Here is a 17,028-nt window from a genome sequence, read left to right as displayed (position 1 = left end):
GAAATGCAAATTAAAATCACAATATCATCTCAAACCTGTCAGAATAGATATTATAAAAACAATAAAGGGTAACAAGTGTTGGCAAGGATGTTCTGGAGAAAAGAGAACACTTGTACACTGTTGGTGGGAATGGAAATTAGTGCAGCCACTATGGAAAATGGTATGGAGGTTCCTCAAAAAATTAAAAATAGAACTACCATATGACCCCAGCAATTTCACAAATGGGTATGCATCCAAAGGAAATGACATAAGTATGTCAAAGAGTCAGTCTAAATGGCTCTCAATGTTTGAATGCATAAAGAAAATGTGGTAGGTCTGCACAACGGCATACTATTCTGCCTTAACAAAAAGGAAGCTTGTCATTTTTGACAGCATAGATTAACCTGGAGGGCATTATGTTAAGTGAAATAAGCTAGGGGGTGGGACAAGTATCACATGATCCCACACGTGGAATTCAAAAAAGTTGACCTCACAGAAGCAAAGAGTAAATGATTAGCAGGAGTTGGGTGGGTGGGTGGGGATGGAATGGGATGGAGGGGTTTTGGATGATGTTGGTCAAAGGATATACAATTTCAGTTAGATAGGAGGAGTAAGTTCAAGAGATCTATTGTACAACATGGCGACTACAGTTAATAACAACGTATTCTTGAAAACCACTAAGAGTAGATTTTAAGTGTTCTCACCAGAAAAAATGATCAGTACATGAAGAAATGCATATGTTAATTAGCTTAATTTAGCCATTCTACAATGTGTACGTATTTAAAAACACATTGTACATTGTAAATATATACAATTTTTGTTAACTAAAAAATTAATTAATTAAAAAATATGTAAGTACTAATTCAAATCACTACCCCCAAAGTATGTATGATGTTCCCGAGGGAGGTAACTATCCTTAAACATCTGTCAACTGAATGAAGTAGTGGTTTACTTACAGGGTTAGGAGAAAAGCACTCTTAATTTGTGAAGATGCTGGTTGATAACTCTCAGAGATCTGATACTATTGTGGATCTCAAAAATCTTCAGTAGGTAGAGTATTGGTGAGTCAGAATTTTAGCAGCATATTATAACATTGCAGGAATTAAGACAATTTATACTACTAAAAAAGGGCTATATAAAATCATAGTTGTAAGTTCACATACAGAAAAATAACCCAAATTACGGAACAGACAGTAGTACACTAGATTGTTGTACATTTTTCATTCATATTTATTGTAGTCATTATTGTTCAAAATATTTATAAACAAATTTTAAGGTGAGAAGAGTCTGTTAACTTAGTTATTTCCTGCAAATTAAGAGAAGATCCCCACGATTCAATTTCATTGGTGGAATATGTTCATCTTATAAGACATAAAAATATTAGTATGAGAAAATTTCATTAGTGCTGGTTCTATGACCTTTGGCCTCAGTTTCCTCATCTACAAAATAAAAGATCTGAGCTATATGATTTCTAACAGTAACTGGTGTTTTTTTCCTCTTAACTTTTATATTTTTTTCTATTCTGAAGTACTACTATTTTAAAGAGTCTGGAATTCTTCCTGAGACTTACGGATTTTATGGGGTTAGAGAAGCTAATTAATACATTTTTGTCTAAGCAGATTTAAAAAGAACTGAGTGAAATGAAGAAATTACTAGACTAAAACAATGGCTACTATGTCTTCAAGTTCTATCCGTTATGTGAGAAAAAATTATCTGTATAACCACGTAGACTATTTGGGAAAAGTCCTTGGTCAGAAGAGAGAAACAGTATTTTATAAAATAAAATAAGCAATTGAGTAAATGTTCAGAAGTAGCAAAGTCAAAGGCAAAGGGGTATACCCTGCAAACTCCACAATGGCCTTCAAACTGGTCTTCCAGTTTTAGAGAGACAATTAAGACTGATCTGGACTCAAATCTCTACATTTGCCACTTGCCGGCAGTATAACTTAAGACTTGGTTTCCTCGTTATAAAATAAGGACACAGGTACTTACTTCGTAGGGTTGTAGTGAGGACTAAAGGAGATGAGGTATGTAAATCTTTCAGTAGGTACCTGGCATACAGTAATAAATGGTGGCTTTATTTCACTAATCTATATCCCTATTCTTTTCCATAATGCAAACTCATACCAAATAAACCTTAAAAATTCAGCTTTGATTATGCCACTCCCCTATTTAAGATCCTCACAAATCTATTTATCATTGACTAAATCAAAACTCTTCACCTTGGCCCCCAAAGCCTTGTGCAATGTTATACAAAGTACCATTCTAGTCTTATCTCTCGATTCTTTCTTCTGGTAAGGACTTGGGCATTCCTGTTCTGTAGATCTTTTATGATTTGACTCATGCTGATCTCTTCTTGGAATCTCTCCTCATAAAAGCCTACCTAGTCACCAATGCCAATAATTAATATAAACAATAATGATGACTACCATTTGTTAAATGCCTACTCTGTGCCAGAGAGATTTTTTTAACTATATCATACATTATCCGATTTATCTTTATACCTCAATAAAATAAAAATTATCTTCATTTTACCTACAAAAAAACTAAGAACTTCCAAGGTTACACAGGGCTAATAAGTATTCAGCTTAACTCCAAATCTCATGTTCTTGACCTGGATTGAATTGCTCAATTCAAATACTACTTCTTTCAGGGAACTTTTAAAAGAATTTACAACCAGATGCAATTTTTCCTTAAGCTTGAGTAGTACTTTAGAGGCATAATTAGAAACAGTCTGGTCTCTATCATTTAAAAAAAATTCATTTGACCAAACCAACAAACAGCACATCCTCTCTGGGAAACACTAGCTTGAGGAGAGGGATTATATCTTGTTTCTAACAATGGATACTCAAAATACAGGAACTTAAAATTTAAACTGGTGAAGTTCCTAGTGATACTTTTCCAGACTTTGTCAAGTGATACACATCCTAGCCAAGTGATAACACATCCTGGTCATAGAAGACAAAAGTTCAAAATTTGTTTAGTTACAGAGGATTCATTTGGCAACCAGGAACAATTATAATTTTGCTTCCCTTTTAAGTCCTATCAGTCCTTTCTTACTTTGTAAAGAAGTATTGTAGTGCTCCTCACATAAACTAATTTATATATTTAATGTGAGGTTCTCCAACCCGAGGAAAAAGAACATTAAAGGACTGAAAATCCCACAAAGAGAATGACAGGCCTTTTGTCAATATCACCACAAAAAATTTTTAACTGGTCTTTTAAATTGTCCTTGAAAGTGTTGGAAACTAATTACATAGCAAAGTATTAGTTATGCATGAAATTTAAGAACTCATGAAAAAAGCAGGCTTCAGAGAAAATAATATGACATGAGAATGTTACATATCAGAATGCTTCCAAATTTTCTTATTTACCTAATTCAATGGCTCCATTTTATGAAAGTACTTTTCATTTTAAAAAATCATGAAACATATATTTACATATAATACACAACCTCTCTTCAGTGGGATGGCTAAAATGGTGTCAATAGATATGAGACAGCCTGTAGTCTGACAGGCTAGAAGGATTTAAGACACAATGGAATAAAAATTAAAATGTGCCATAGTGTCAGAGCATGGGAAGATTTTTGCTAAGCGCAGACCCAGTGAATCGCTGGAGCTCTGTCTAAACACAAGCACTAACATCTCTGGCTGTGCTACACATTTCAATGGTCATCTTTTAAGTGACTACAGAAATCTAGGCAGGGAAAGTACTATATGAAACAGCTCCATGACTCTCACATGTCACAAAAGGGCTAATTTATGCTACAAAATGAAAAACGTTACATCATTTTCCACCAAGATACCATAAGATATAGCTCCTCAACTCCATCTTGAAAGTGCTTCTTAAAGATTCTGCTGTATTTCAACCGAATCTGTATTTCTTCGTTTTATAATTACCATTTTCTGGTATCTCTATTTCATCAATCAAGCATTCTTTTCTATTTTAAAAGGCAAAATATCTAGAAGTTTAATCTTTTCTGTAAACTTTCCTAAACGGATAATATTCAAAGACTTTCTTCAACGAACAATATTAGCTGTTTCTGCTTTTTTTTAATTGGGAGAGGAAAAAAAACCCCCAGTACTTTGTTTTATTCAGAGCAGGCTTCAAACACTGTGACTACTTTCTAGCAGTGTGTCAGTATGACATTTCAGGGGCATCTGTAACTAAATGTTTCATAATATACTACATATTGATGCTGGTAAGCCCCAATATTTTCCTTTATGGTTAATTATAATACTCCCTCATCAAGACTAAGGAAGATGTCAACTAAGTTCATATTTAAGAATCAGATTTCCTTTTTCAAAAGACATAGTTCCATGTTATCAGACATTTGTATGTAGACAGATAAGAAACTAGTGGATTTTTAAAAGTATTCTCACAAAAGCATACTACCTAAACTTGTGGAGAATAGAAGGATGTATTTTCTAAAAGCTTAAATAGTATGCTTATGTGAGAAAACCTTTAAAAATTCACTACTATACCTAATTATCTACTATGATTTAAATTCTTTAGCAAAACTCAGAACCTTAAATATGTTTTCTTACCTCAGGAGCAAACATGGTCTCATAGGTAGGATTATACTGAACTTCTTTGACAGCAGGGTCAAGGTGAACTCCAGTCTCCAAATCTTCCTAAAAAGAATACGAAATAAATATGAAAGATCTGATAAATGACTATTTTATTTTAGAAGCCACATTAAAGTCACACTAGCCATCTTTAACATCTATTTTATGGTTATAATGTATCATATGATTAATAATTCTAATCAAGATTAATAAAATTAATGCATACAGTTAGTGTTAGAGGTTAAAATATATAAAAAAATTTTTCTTTTTGAAATACTAACTTTATTAAAACTTTAAAATTTTTAAATTTAAAACTAAATAAGTTAACATTACTCAAAGTCTTAAATTAGTTTAAGATATTCCAACTCTTCTTTGTTATTAACTCAAAAGACCCAAACCTCTACTGCCAAATTCAAAAGAGGTATTTCTTTTTGTATTCAGCAAACTGTATTAGATATGTAACCAAATTGCACTTGGTTGGGTACTGGACAGGAAACAAAAGGAAGTGACAGGGCCTGAATCTTCTAAATCTAAAGTCTTACGATCTCAGTTAATATTTCAAACATCTTAAATTCATTTCCCAGATTACTGAAAATAAAAATCTCATCTCCACTGACGAATCACTGGTAGTATAACTTTTGTGTAACTCCACCACTTACAAATATGACAATTCTCAAATTGGTATTTTTAGCCTGGACCTCCCCTGATTTCTAGAGACTTGTATATCCAACCTTCAACTTGGCATCTCTTCTCCCAAGATATCTAAAAGACATCTCAAACTTAATATATCCAAAAGAGAACTCGTGGCCTCCCCTCCCTCAATGAATCCTTCCAGGCTTCTCTTAGTTAATCGCAATTCCACCCTTACAGTTACTCAGGTGAAAATCTGAAGTTTTCCTTGATTCCTCTTTATTTTACACTTTATATCCAATCCATCATCAAATCTTGTACCTTCTACAAAAATCCAGAATTCAACCACTTCTGACATCCTCTATTGAAGTGGCTCAACTTAACATCTTGTATCTGGGTTTTTGGAGTAGCTTCTTACCTGGTCTCCCTGTTTTCTGTCCCTGACCACCTATAGCCTCACTTCCCACAGGAGATAGTATGATTCTTTCAAAATATTAGTCAGGTTATGCTACTCCTACGCTCTAAACCCCTCAGTAGCCTCCCTAGTCAGAGTAAAAGCCTAACAAAGGCCTGACAAGCTCCATTACCACTGGTTCTCAGGAAGCAGGCAGGTTCCCTAGAGTAGTTTTACAGGGTATTTTTGTTTTCCTCTGTTGTCCTGTCTGAACATTCACATATTAAAAACATATTTGATTATAAGTACCTTTCCTGTAATTACTGCACTTACGTTCTATTTTAAAAATTGTAAAGAAGTTATATATCATCTACAAATTATATTTCAATAAAGTTGGTATTATAACATTGCTGTCATAAAATGACTGGTTGAGAATTTCCCCTCCATGGTCAGCCCCCTGCCCCTACTAACTTCTGTCTTCATCTAGCACTATGCCTGTGCTCACTTCACCCCAGTCTCATTGGCTCATCTGCTATTCCTAGAATAGGCCAAGGAACAATCCTGCCTCAGGGTCTCTACACTTATTGTTATTTTCCTTTGGAATGAAATGTTTTTCCTGTGGATAGCCACACGATTGTTATCTCTCCTTTTAAGTCTCTGCTCAGTTTTTCTGCTTCCCCCTTACCTTGTTTTATTTTCCTCCATTATATTTATCCTCAATGGACATATATATTATCTCGCTCTCTCCACTAAAATGTAAACTACACAAGGTGGATTTTGTACACACAAATGTACAATCAAACCCTTGAACTATCCCTATCATATCACCATCTTTATTCTGCTGGCCTCTTGTTGATGGTAGGATATATCCCCTAACACAATGCAAAGACAATGCAAAGTAACATCACGCATTCTGCAAAATAGATGGGATTTCATGAAGTTGATACTGATGTTGGAGAAGCAGCAATGCCACAGATAAGTGAAGATCTGGTAGAGTTAGACTAGCTGATGACCAAAGACTAAAAAACCGACAAGAAAAATACCATAAACCTACATTCACTGTTCCAAAATTTGACCACTCTTAAAAACACTTTACCATGGCCCCTGTATCAAAACAGGCAACTTAGTTTCTCTACTTCTTAAAGATTCAGAGCCTATCAGGTCTCTTGAGCTTCTCTTCTCTCTAAACTGCCCATATCTTTACCCTATCTTATCCTATCCTTTTCATGACTTCAATTACCACCCCCAATTTTTATCTGCAGCCTTAATCACACACCTAACTTTGGATCCACATATCCAACTGCCTACTAAATTTCATTATATGAATGTCCCACAGCATCAAACACTATGCTATGTCCAAAAGAGAACTTACCATTCCCCCATGACTCCATCTTCACTAATAAATCAGGCACAGTCTTGCTGACTCTACCTGTGAATATTTCTCCAGCAATCTCACATTTACCCTCCCCTTTTTGCATCCCAGCTATACTGGCCTAGTTAGGGCTTCATTATATTTGCCCTGGCCTATTGTAATACTTCCTTATCTGCTTTAATACACCCTCACTTTTGCCATATTAGACTAATTGCTGATTTTTAAAAATAGCAAGCACTTTGACGTTTTCTGTGCTGCAGGCAATGTTACCGCCTTACATCTTAGGCAATGCCTTTATTATTTTATGTCGCCTTATTTTTCCTGATACCTTCCCTCCTCCTGCCTCAGGAAAACTGTTGTTTTGTTTGTTTGTTTGTTTGTGGTACTAAAAAAATGCTGTACTCTATTTGATAGTACTTGTGATATATTATTTGTTGCACATGGCTTTTACGTACATCATATATCTTCACTGCTCAGTAGAACACAGGGCATTCAGCACATATTCAATAAATATTTGTTAAATTAAATTGAAGAAAAGCCAAATCCATAGAGAAATTAAATAGGATAAGGCTGGCCAACAATCACTGGATTTGGCAATTATGTCATAAAAAACCTTTGCGAGAGTGACTTTGTTAGTAAGGACTATGGAAAGCCATCTGCAAGAGGCAGAGGTGTAAATGAGGATCTAGAAAAACACCGTATAAACCTGTACTGAAAATATTTGGTGATAAAAAACAGAACAGATGGGGTATCAGGTTGAAGGATTTTCAGGGTCAAGTTTTTCTTCTTCCTTAAGAAGAGACTAAGTCAAAGATGTGGTCAATCGTAGGCTAGAAGGCAGGTTACGGCAGGAAGAGACACATGACAAAAAGGACCAGATAAAGGTACAGTTGTCCTGGAAGAGGTAGGAGGGAATAAAATTCAGGACACAGTTGAAAGATTAGCCTCTGAAAAGAGGAGTGCTCTCTTTGGGATGAAATAGAGATGACAAAGGTAAAAATGGGTGATAGATGACAGATGTTTGGAGATGTTGGGAATCATAATTGATCTCTTTATTTTCTTGGTGTAGTCAGGGCACAGGCATCTTTATAAAGCAAGCACGGAGCTCCAGATTCATTTATTCATTTAACAAATTTGATTGTGTGCCTACTATGTGCCAGGCACTGTCCTGGGCCCACAGAAACAGACAAAGATACCTGCCCTTGTGGAGTTTATATTGTAGCGGAGGCAACAGACAATAGACTATATAACACCTAAATAAGTTATACAGCTCTCTAGAAGAGGCTAAATAACATGAAGAAAAAGAATTTAACAACACTAATGTGCCAGCACCAGAGTAGACACACTATTTCATATAATCTGTGAGGGTAAGTGTTAGTAGGATTAAGTCACTTAACCCGAGCTACTAATAGAATAAAAGGGAAGGGGAAGAGCTCAAAGTAACCACAATGAACAATGTTAAAGAGACCTAATTAGTGACAAATTAAACAATCACTGGCAGAGTAACTAGGTGTATCAGTCAGGGTTCTTGGTTGCAAGCAGCAGGCTGACTCAGCATTATAAAATCCTTATGAGTTTCTCTTAGAATTACCAGGAAGTGTGGAGAATAAGCTTTGACAAGTAGGCAGAAATAAAGGGTCAGTATACATTTAATAGATGAAATCGCAATTCAAAATTAGTCATCACAGAACCCATCAAAATTAATCATCACAGAACCCATCCAGTGAGGATAATGACTGAACACTACTACTTAACTGCTATGGCTACCACTGGATGCTGCTATTGAAACTACTGGCCTGAGAAACTAGAAAACGTTGACTACCATTGCCAATTTAAGTCCTCTTTCCTGGCTTCTTTGCGGATAAATTTCAGATTAGAAAGCTTAGGTTGGTGCATCTGTTTGGCTGAGCCCATCAGATACACCCACCCAACAGTCCTGAGCCTTAGCTGAAAGGGAGCTGAATGAGAATAATCTGGGTTTTCAGCTTCTGAAGATGGGTGATGAACAGGGATGTTCTTCACATTAAAACCCTTAAGAAAGGGGTTTCAAATGCTAGGCCACTGAAAAGATGACAAATATTATCTATATCACCCCAGAATGAACACTAGAATCTTCACTGATGAAAGATACTATCTTGCATATGGCCCAATAGCAAACTCAGTACTATAAAGTCAGCAGGTTACATACAAATTGCTTAAACTGCATAAAAGCTAAATTAAATGCTTTTCCCTCTTAATATTCAACTCCTAGTAACAAACTGCTTAAAATAACATGAGGCTTAGCCACATTCATACCTTCCCAAAGGATTTTATAGTGTACAGTTGCTAGAACCACTTTATAATATGGGATATGAGATCTTTCCAATTAAGGGTATTTAAAATATTCTAAATTGAAATTATTTTGAAGAGTATCATGACACATCAATTTTTAAATGCAAAGTACAATGTAAGAAATTACTGTTTATATAAGCAACACTGGCAACCAATAAAAAATATAAGTAAGTCCCAGTCTCTGACTCCTGCTAAAATTATAGAACAAATTGAACAACCCTCAAGAAAATGAAGGGCTGTTATTTTACAAAAATTTAATTAGAAAACTTGGACAATACCACAACCTTGTTTTAACACCCATAGGAGTTCAATACCAATTAGGCATGCAATTGGAATCACCACAAAATAACAAATAATTTCTATTCAGTTTCAATTATCCACAAAAATTAAAATGCAGGAAGTGAAGGGCACCCTGTGGGCCAAATAAGTTTAAATAGTTTATCTTTTGTTGATTCAAAGTAATTTGAGAATAAAACTAGGTAATATTCACTTTTTAGTCTTTTCCACATTTCTTCCTGTGTCCAAATAAGAAAAGAGGCATAAAAACACCATGTAAACTATAAAGCGGGTCACAAATATTATTATTATAAATTACTTATCAATTTATGGCACAGTTTTTTTTTTCATCCCAGGAAATAGAAATGACTAAACTTCCTAATAGAAGAATTTAGGTCAATGATATAAAAGAAGAGAAATTCAGATAAAGATATCCTCTGAGTTTGGCCCTTAACAGATTGCAGAGGAAGAAGTGGTCCATTTGAAGCTCACAAATACAAGAAACACCACTGTTTCTTGAAAAAAACTGAAAATATGCCTCAAAATTAGAGGCAGAATTTTTATTTTACTTTAGTTGGCTATGCTAAGGCAAAGAATACACTGGGGGGAAGTAACACAGTCACTGGTTGAAATGAGAGAAAGCCAGATCTGCTTTTGTTTTTCTAACCTTAAAGTCACTTAATAAGCAACTCTTGCAATCCAACAGGGTCCACTGCATGAATTCTAAAGTGCAAAACCTTACACTCTTGCATTCAAAAATTTTTATTTAGAAAATACTCATTGTCATACATATACCGGAGAACACAAATATGCATAATTGGAGTTCCAGAAGAGAAGAGAGAATAGGACTAAAATAATATGTGAAGTGATAAGAACTGACAACTGCTAAGAAATGTCCAAAGGTCCACATTCCAAACCAATTGATCCACAATTAAAGAAATCCAACAAATTCTGAACAGAAAAAATAAAAAGAAATCCATACACATGTATCCTATAATAAAACTAAAGAATGAAACCGTATCTCAAAAAAATTGGGGAGGGGGGTCTTAAAAGGTGTCAAAAGAAAAAAGAAAATCACTTCCAAAGAGAAACAGCTACACTAACAGCCGATTTATCAGTAACAATGAAAATCAGAAAAGAGTAGAATATCTTAAAAGTGCTGAGAGAAAACTGCCAGCTAAGGAAACAACCCAGTGAAAATATCCTCTGAGAAATACAGTTAAATGAAAGCATTTTATTTATATATTTATTTATTTATGAGACAGGGTCTCACTCCGTCTCCCAGGCTGGAGTGCAGTGGCGTGATTCTGGCTCACTGCATCCTCTGCCTCCTTGGCTCCAGTGATCTCCCTACCTTAGCCTCCCAAGTGGCTGGGAAGTGCACGCCACCATGCCCAGCTAATTTTTGTATTTTTTCTAGAGACAGGGTCTCTCTATGTTGCCCAGGCTGGTCTGGAACTCCTGGGCTCAGGCGATACGCCCGCCTCGCCCAGCCAAAACATTTTAAAAGACAAACTAAAACTGAAAGCATTTGCCACTAAATCCTCACTAAAGGACATTCTAAAGAATGTGCTACAGGCAGAAAGTAATACCTTGCATATGAGATGCAACAATCATCATCATTCACCATCATCTTGTGGAGGGTGTATGTGTATATGTAAGTGCATGCATATATACCAGACAACAATAGCTAAAGTAGGAGTACAGGGGATGTGAATAAAATTCAAGTGTTCTAAGGTTCTCGCATTGTTCAGTAGAAGGTAAAAGTACTGATCAAATGTGCTATGCTTTCTAGGGGTAACCACTTAAAGAACGGAAACTGACTGCATGACTTAAAACAAGGACAGGGACAGAATGTAATGATTTAAAAAAATCCAAAAGAAAGGATGCCTAGCATACTAACTTTCTGCCTTTCCTTTTTTCTGTGATATGTGTTTATGACTATACTTTTAAAAAAATTGCCATGGCTGCATCTCACATGTTCCGTTGCATAGTTGCTTGGAAGTGCAATGTCACAATTTTCAAATATGGAAATTTTATAGCTATCTTTTTGTGGTTAGTTTCTAGCTTACATGTGCTGTGGTCAGAGAATGCGGTAATAAGATTTTAAATCTGTTGAGACTTATTTTATGCTCCAGTTCAGGGGTGGCTAACTACAGTCTGTGGGCCAAATCCAGTCCACAGTCTGTTTTTTTGTATCAACAAGCTAAGGATGGTATTTGCATTTTTAAAGGCTTAAGAAAAAAAGATGAAGAAAAAGAAAGGGCGAAAAAGAGAAAGAAAGAAGTGACAGAAACTACACGGTGCCAGCCCAGCCTGAAATATTTACTGTCTGGCCCTTTACTGAAGTTTGCCAATCCCTGGTCTAGCCCACGGTCATTTAAAAAATGTTTCATTCTGTTTCAATGTTTCAGAATGTTTTCAGTGCCTGAAAACAACATTCTGTGTTGCTGAGTGCCATGTTCCCTAAGACCTTTAGATGTAGTTTACTAATTTTTTCACATATTCTGTATCATTATTGATATTTTTTGCTTGTTCTATCAATTATTGAGAGGTATATAAAAATCTCCCACTGTAATTGTATATTTGTCCATTTCTCTTTGTAGTTCTGTCAATTTTTCCTTAAACATTTTGAGCTTACATTGTTTTATATCTCTCTGTGAACTGAACCTTCCATCGTGATGAAGTGACTCTTTTGTCTCCCGTAATGCTTTCTGCTTTAAAGTCTATTTTTATTGATGTTAACACAAACAGTGCTAGCTTTCTCTTGGTTAAAATTTGCCTGGTACATCCTTTTTATTTTTATTTTAGATCTTCCTGGAGGTGGTAGTCAGCATGGCAAGGCAAGAAAAATAAATAAAAGAAATAATGATTAAAAGAAAGAAAAAATACTGTCATATTTGCAGCTGATATGGCTATGTAAGTAGTAAGATCAGTTGTAAGTAGTAAGATCAGTTAGAAAGTTAAATAAATGAAAAATACAATAGCATAAAAATAAGATACACCTAGAAATACCTCTAATAAAACTGTACAAGATTTTGATATGGAGACAATTACAAACTTCGGAAGAAAAAAAAAACTTAAAAAAGGCCTAAACAAATGAACGGATATAACATTATCTCTAAGTTGACCTATGACTCAATGTACTCCCAAACAAAATCCCAACTGGGTATTAGTAGAACTTTCCAAGTTAATTCTAAACTGTATATAGAATTACAGGGCCCAGAAGAGCCAGCCAAAACATTCTTGAACAACAAAAAAGGGCAAGGGAACTGCCCTATCACCTGTCAAGCCATATTATTAAGAATGTTCACACTACAGACAAAAATTAATTTCATACGGATTAATGACTTAAATGTGAATAGTGTTCCAGAGATAATACAAGAGAATATTTTCATGACTATGAGTTAAGGATTTCTCAAACAAGCAACAGGAACCACAATACATAAAGGAATAATTTGATAAGCGCAGACTATATAAATAATTGTTTGTAAACAACAGGGAAAAGTGAGAGACAAGTCACAAAAAGAAAAAAATTTTGCAACACACACAATTGACAAAGGATAGTATCCAGAAGATGTAAAGATCTCCTAAAAATCAAAAGGAAATGACAACCCAATAGTTGCTTTCAAAAGAAAAAAAAATTAAACCACCAATAACATATATGAAAAGATACTCAACTGCAGGAAAGAGCTCAGAAAAAACATGGATTAAAAATGCTGCATAAATGTATTCTCTGCCAAAATGCTTGCTATTAATCATAATATAATTAGTCAACTACAGATGAATATATTTGCATGCTTCACCTCTCCCTTGGTCATTTTCCAATTTTCCAATCATTTGCAGTCATTGTATTTACTATGCATAAATTTGTTTTCCCTTCATATAAACAAGTGTTGGTTCATAAACTAACAATGAGCAATGCCCTGTACTCTCTCATAGAACCCAGACCACTGGGTGGACTAGCCCCAGCTCTACTTCTAATGGACCTCTGGTACCTTATGCAACCTTTCCTCCGGGGTTTCCTTATTTATTTGTGCTTGAACTAAGTGAGTTCTACACAAACACCTCCAACCCTGCCACTGCCTGTCCAGCTCTACATTTCTGATTCTTAATGTGCATACTTTTACAAGACTTTCTTTTTCATTCTATTCTCTTACCAAATATACTTCCGTAATCTTGTGTACCAGGCACCGGAGACACAAACGAACGGATACGTCTCTGGACCCCAGGGTCTCACAGTCCAGGGCAAAGAAAAAGATGAACAAGTCACGGCAATGTGCTAAGTGCTATAGTTAAGATATGATAAAGGGGCTAAGGTAGAATAGGAGGAAACGCGCAGTGAGACTGAAGGACCATAGTGTTTGGAATGGGGGAAGGAGGCACTAGGCAAGGGATTTCCAGGCAGAAAGACTAGCGTGGGCAAAATCTTCAGAGGAAGAAAGAAAATTTGGCTTTCAGGGCTTTGTAAAGAGTTCAGCATGGGAGAATAGCAGCCCTCACGTGCTACCAAAAAAACTTAGAAATTACCCACTGGACAATATGGTGTCTTTGGGCAGGGAAGTGATAGGACGCAAGTGGAATTTACAAAGATCATTCTAGGTGCCCTGTGGAGAAAAGAATGGGGTATAACACTGGGAGACAAGAAAGGAAGAAGTAGAAATATCAGTTAGAAAGCTACAACTGCCTGAAGAGAAATGAGGAGAATCTGAACTAAGCAGTGGCAGCAGAAGACAGAGATTTGATGAATATCATTGAGTTAAAGTGGACAGGACCCACTATCCAAAAGAAGAGGCTGAAAGAGAAAGAAAAGAATAACTCCTGGGAGAAATAAGGAAGATATGAAGCCTGCGCCAGTGAAAATAGTGAGGAAGGAGTTGCTATGAGATAAATTAATGAAACAGAAATGTTAGAATCAATTGAATGACTAGCTTCAGGGGCTGAGGAAGAAGGAAGAGAAAAGGATACCTCCTTTGTTCTTGGCTTGAACTAGTGGGTGGATCGTGGGATCATAGATCAAAATGGGGAAAACAGAAATGGATTTTGAGGGAAAGAAAATAATTTTTCAACACACTGAACTGGAGGTGGCTGAGTGCCAACCTGCAAGAAACAAATGTACAATTACAGTGGGAGATTTTTATATACCTCTCAAGGTTGTAAGCTAGCAAGGAGGATAGAACTGGAAATAAAAGGATAGCAAGCATGTGGCACTGTTAAAAGGGCTTTACATCTTTTATGGCAATTCTTATAATTCTGTTAGATCGGTACTACTGTTATTCCTACTTTACAGATCAGTAAAAATTAGGTGCTGAGCATTTAAGCAACTTATCCAAGGTCCCCAGGTGGGTAAGTGCTGGAGGCAGGATTTGAATTACAGTCTTAATTCCAGAGCCTGTGCTAACCATTTCACGGTGTTCACCTTGAGCTAGGGGCAGCACAGACTGAGGTTGAAGGTATGGAAGAATATGTGGAATGCAAAGAGGACCAAGAGCAGAGTCCTGGGAAACACCAGTATTGAAAAGGGAGAGTAAAATAATTGGAACAGAATGCTGAGTAGAGCCCCATGGAAGCGAAACGGAGAGAAAGTTTCAAGAAAGAGGAACTAATGAACAGTGTCATTTGATGCAGACATTTAAGTCAGATGGCTGAACTTGACAACTGCAAGGCCTGGGACATCACTCACAGACAGTTTCCCAAGAGGGTAGGGCCAGACTGCATCGGGTTGAGGAGAAAATGAGATGAAGACAAAAAGAGAGCTCCAAAAAGCTGAGCTGTGAAAGGAGAAGACTCAGGAGGTTACTGGAGGGGCGTAAGTTTGGAAAGTTTTGTTTTGATAGGAAGTTAGGATTCTAAGCATTCTTTCATGCCAGATGCCCATTTTTAAAAAGTAAAATTCACAGTTTGTTAAAAATCTATAAAACACTTCTTAAGTCATTAAACTAGACTTGGGGACATGATACAAAGGAATTTTTGGACACCACCTCCCATCTTCACATCTTGAGCTGATCACCTACCTCGGGCTCTACTGGGCCTACACTATCAATTGGTAGATGCTCTCATCAGGCTCTAGACACATCAGCTTTTCCTCAGTTCTTCAAACACACTAAGCTCTTTGCCTTCTCAGGCTTGCCTGTCACCTTTGCCTGGAAACTCTTGCCTGAATCAGCTTCCTCCATTGAGATCATGCAGCTGTTTCTCAAATCCAAGGCCTTTTTCTCACTGTATTAACATACATAATCATAAAACATTTACTGCACTCTCACTAGTTACCAGGCTCTGTGCTATATGCTTTATTTGTGTAATTTCACTCAATTTTCACACTCATCTTCTCATGTAGACAGGTGTTTTGAAAATGATCTCCGCTTGTACAGGTGAGGAAAGAGAGGAGGCTGCATAACTTGCCCAAGTTCACATAAGTGGTGGTGCCAGGATTAGAACCTAGTTTTTCAAAAATAAAACAAATCGAGGCCACTGCTCACTTCAAGTGAAGGTACAATACTCTAGTTTGGGAAGTCCTGATCTAATTTTATTTATGTTCCGAGATTACATCTGCACTTTACAGGCTATGTCCCTAATTCACAAATTCAAATTTCACCCCCTCTTTCCACTTGCTTTCTGATGGCGGGAGGTAAGGGCAGAGAGCATCGGAGGGCTATTCCGAACTTCCAATTCTGCTTCTCCCGAGGATGCATGTGGGAAGGAGAAGAAATTCAAACGTTAGCAACTTATCTCTGAGCAATGAGGTAAGCCGGGACCTAACAAGCGGCTGGCAGTTTTGGAGCTGAAGCCAACAATTCCCACACCGCATCAGTAGCAAAGGTGCTTACCTTAACTGCCACCTCCGGAGCCGAGTCCACTGCCACTGCTAGAGACGGCTTGGCTGAAGGCGATTTAGTCAAGTGCATGAGGGAGTCGGCGGCTGGCAGCGGACATCGACTGCTCTCACTGTCCGAGTCCGATTCGGACCCTGAACCCGAACCGTAGGAAGCGGCCAGAGCTGCAATCGCAGCAGACATGACGGCAACAAATCTTCTGCGGGGACCCTGTCAGGGCGGAAGAAGAGGAGGCTCCCAGGTCCTGACAGATTGCCATGGAACACATCATTAACTTTCTTTGCTAAGAAATAATTTCTTACATTTTAAAACAACAAGCTAATTATTATTAGAATAACTACTGTCGAAATGAGAGCTTAAAAAAGTTTATCTAGGGAAAAAGAGAGAATTATAATAGCTTATAACTTTCAGGACCTAGTTGACTAAAGAATACGAGTTCCAAAATACCTTGAGGCCTCGCGGTCCTGCACTCCCAGCGTGCAGCGCGGCAGGAAGCACCAGAGGGCACAATGGGAAGTGTAGTTTGGAACGAGGGGGCGGGACGGGGGCGGGTCCCTCCTTGACCCCGCCCCCGAATGGATGTTCCATTCAATTGGCTGTCATCTTCCCTCATTCCCTAGCCAAGCACTGTTCTCTCCGTCCCCC

The 17,028-nt window shown here is 36.9% G+C and overlaps 1 protein-coding gene across 1 annotated transcript in view; it reads right to left on the bottom strand.

The window, feature by feature from the left end:
• Positions 1–16,751, bottom strand: part of LOC105492064 (cell division cycle 40) — a 50,004-nt gene extending 33,253 nt beyond the window's left edge. The window contains exons 1-2 of the mRNA XM_011758930.2: positions 16,378–16,751; positions 4,527–4,613 (exon numbers count right to left, since the gene is read on the bottom strand). Coding sequence (XP_011757232.1) covers positions 4,527–4,613; positions 16,378–16,566 — 276 coding nt within the window. The 5' untranslated portion in view covers positions 16,567–16,751. The remainder of the gene's footprint in view (positions 1–4,526; positions 4,614–16,377) is intronic.
• Between the last annotated feature and the right edge of the window lie 277 nt (positions 16,752–17,028).

The sequence above is a fragment of the Macaca nemestrina genome, chromosome 5 (assembly GCF_043159975.1).
Source record: "Macaca nemestrina isolate mMacNem1 chromosome 5, mMacNem.hap1, whole genome shotgun sequence".
In the NCBI taxonomy this organism is placed as follows: domain Eukaryota; kingdom Metazoa; phylum Chordata; class Mammalia; order Primates; family Cercopithecidae; genus Macaca; species Macaca nemestrina.
Note: the sequence above shows the minus strand (reverse complement) of the source record. Positions and strands in the feature narration are given on the sequence as shown.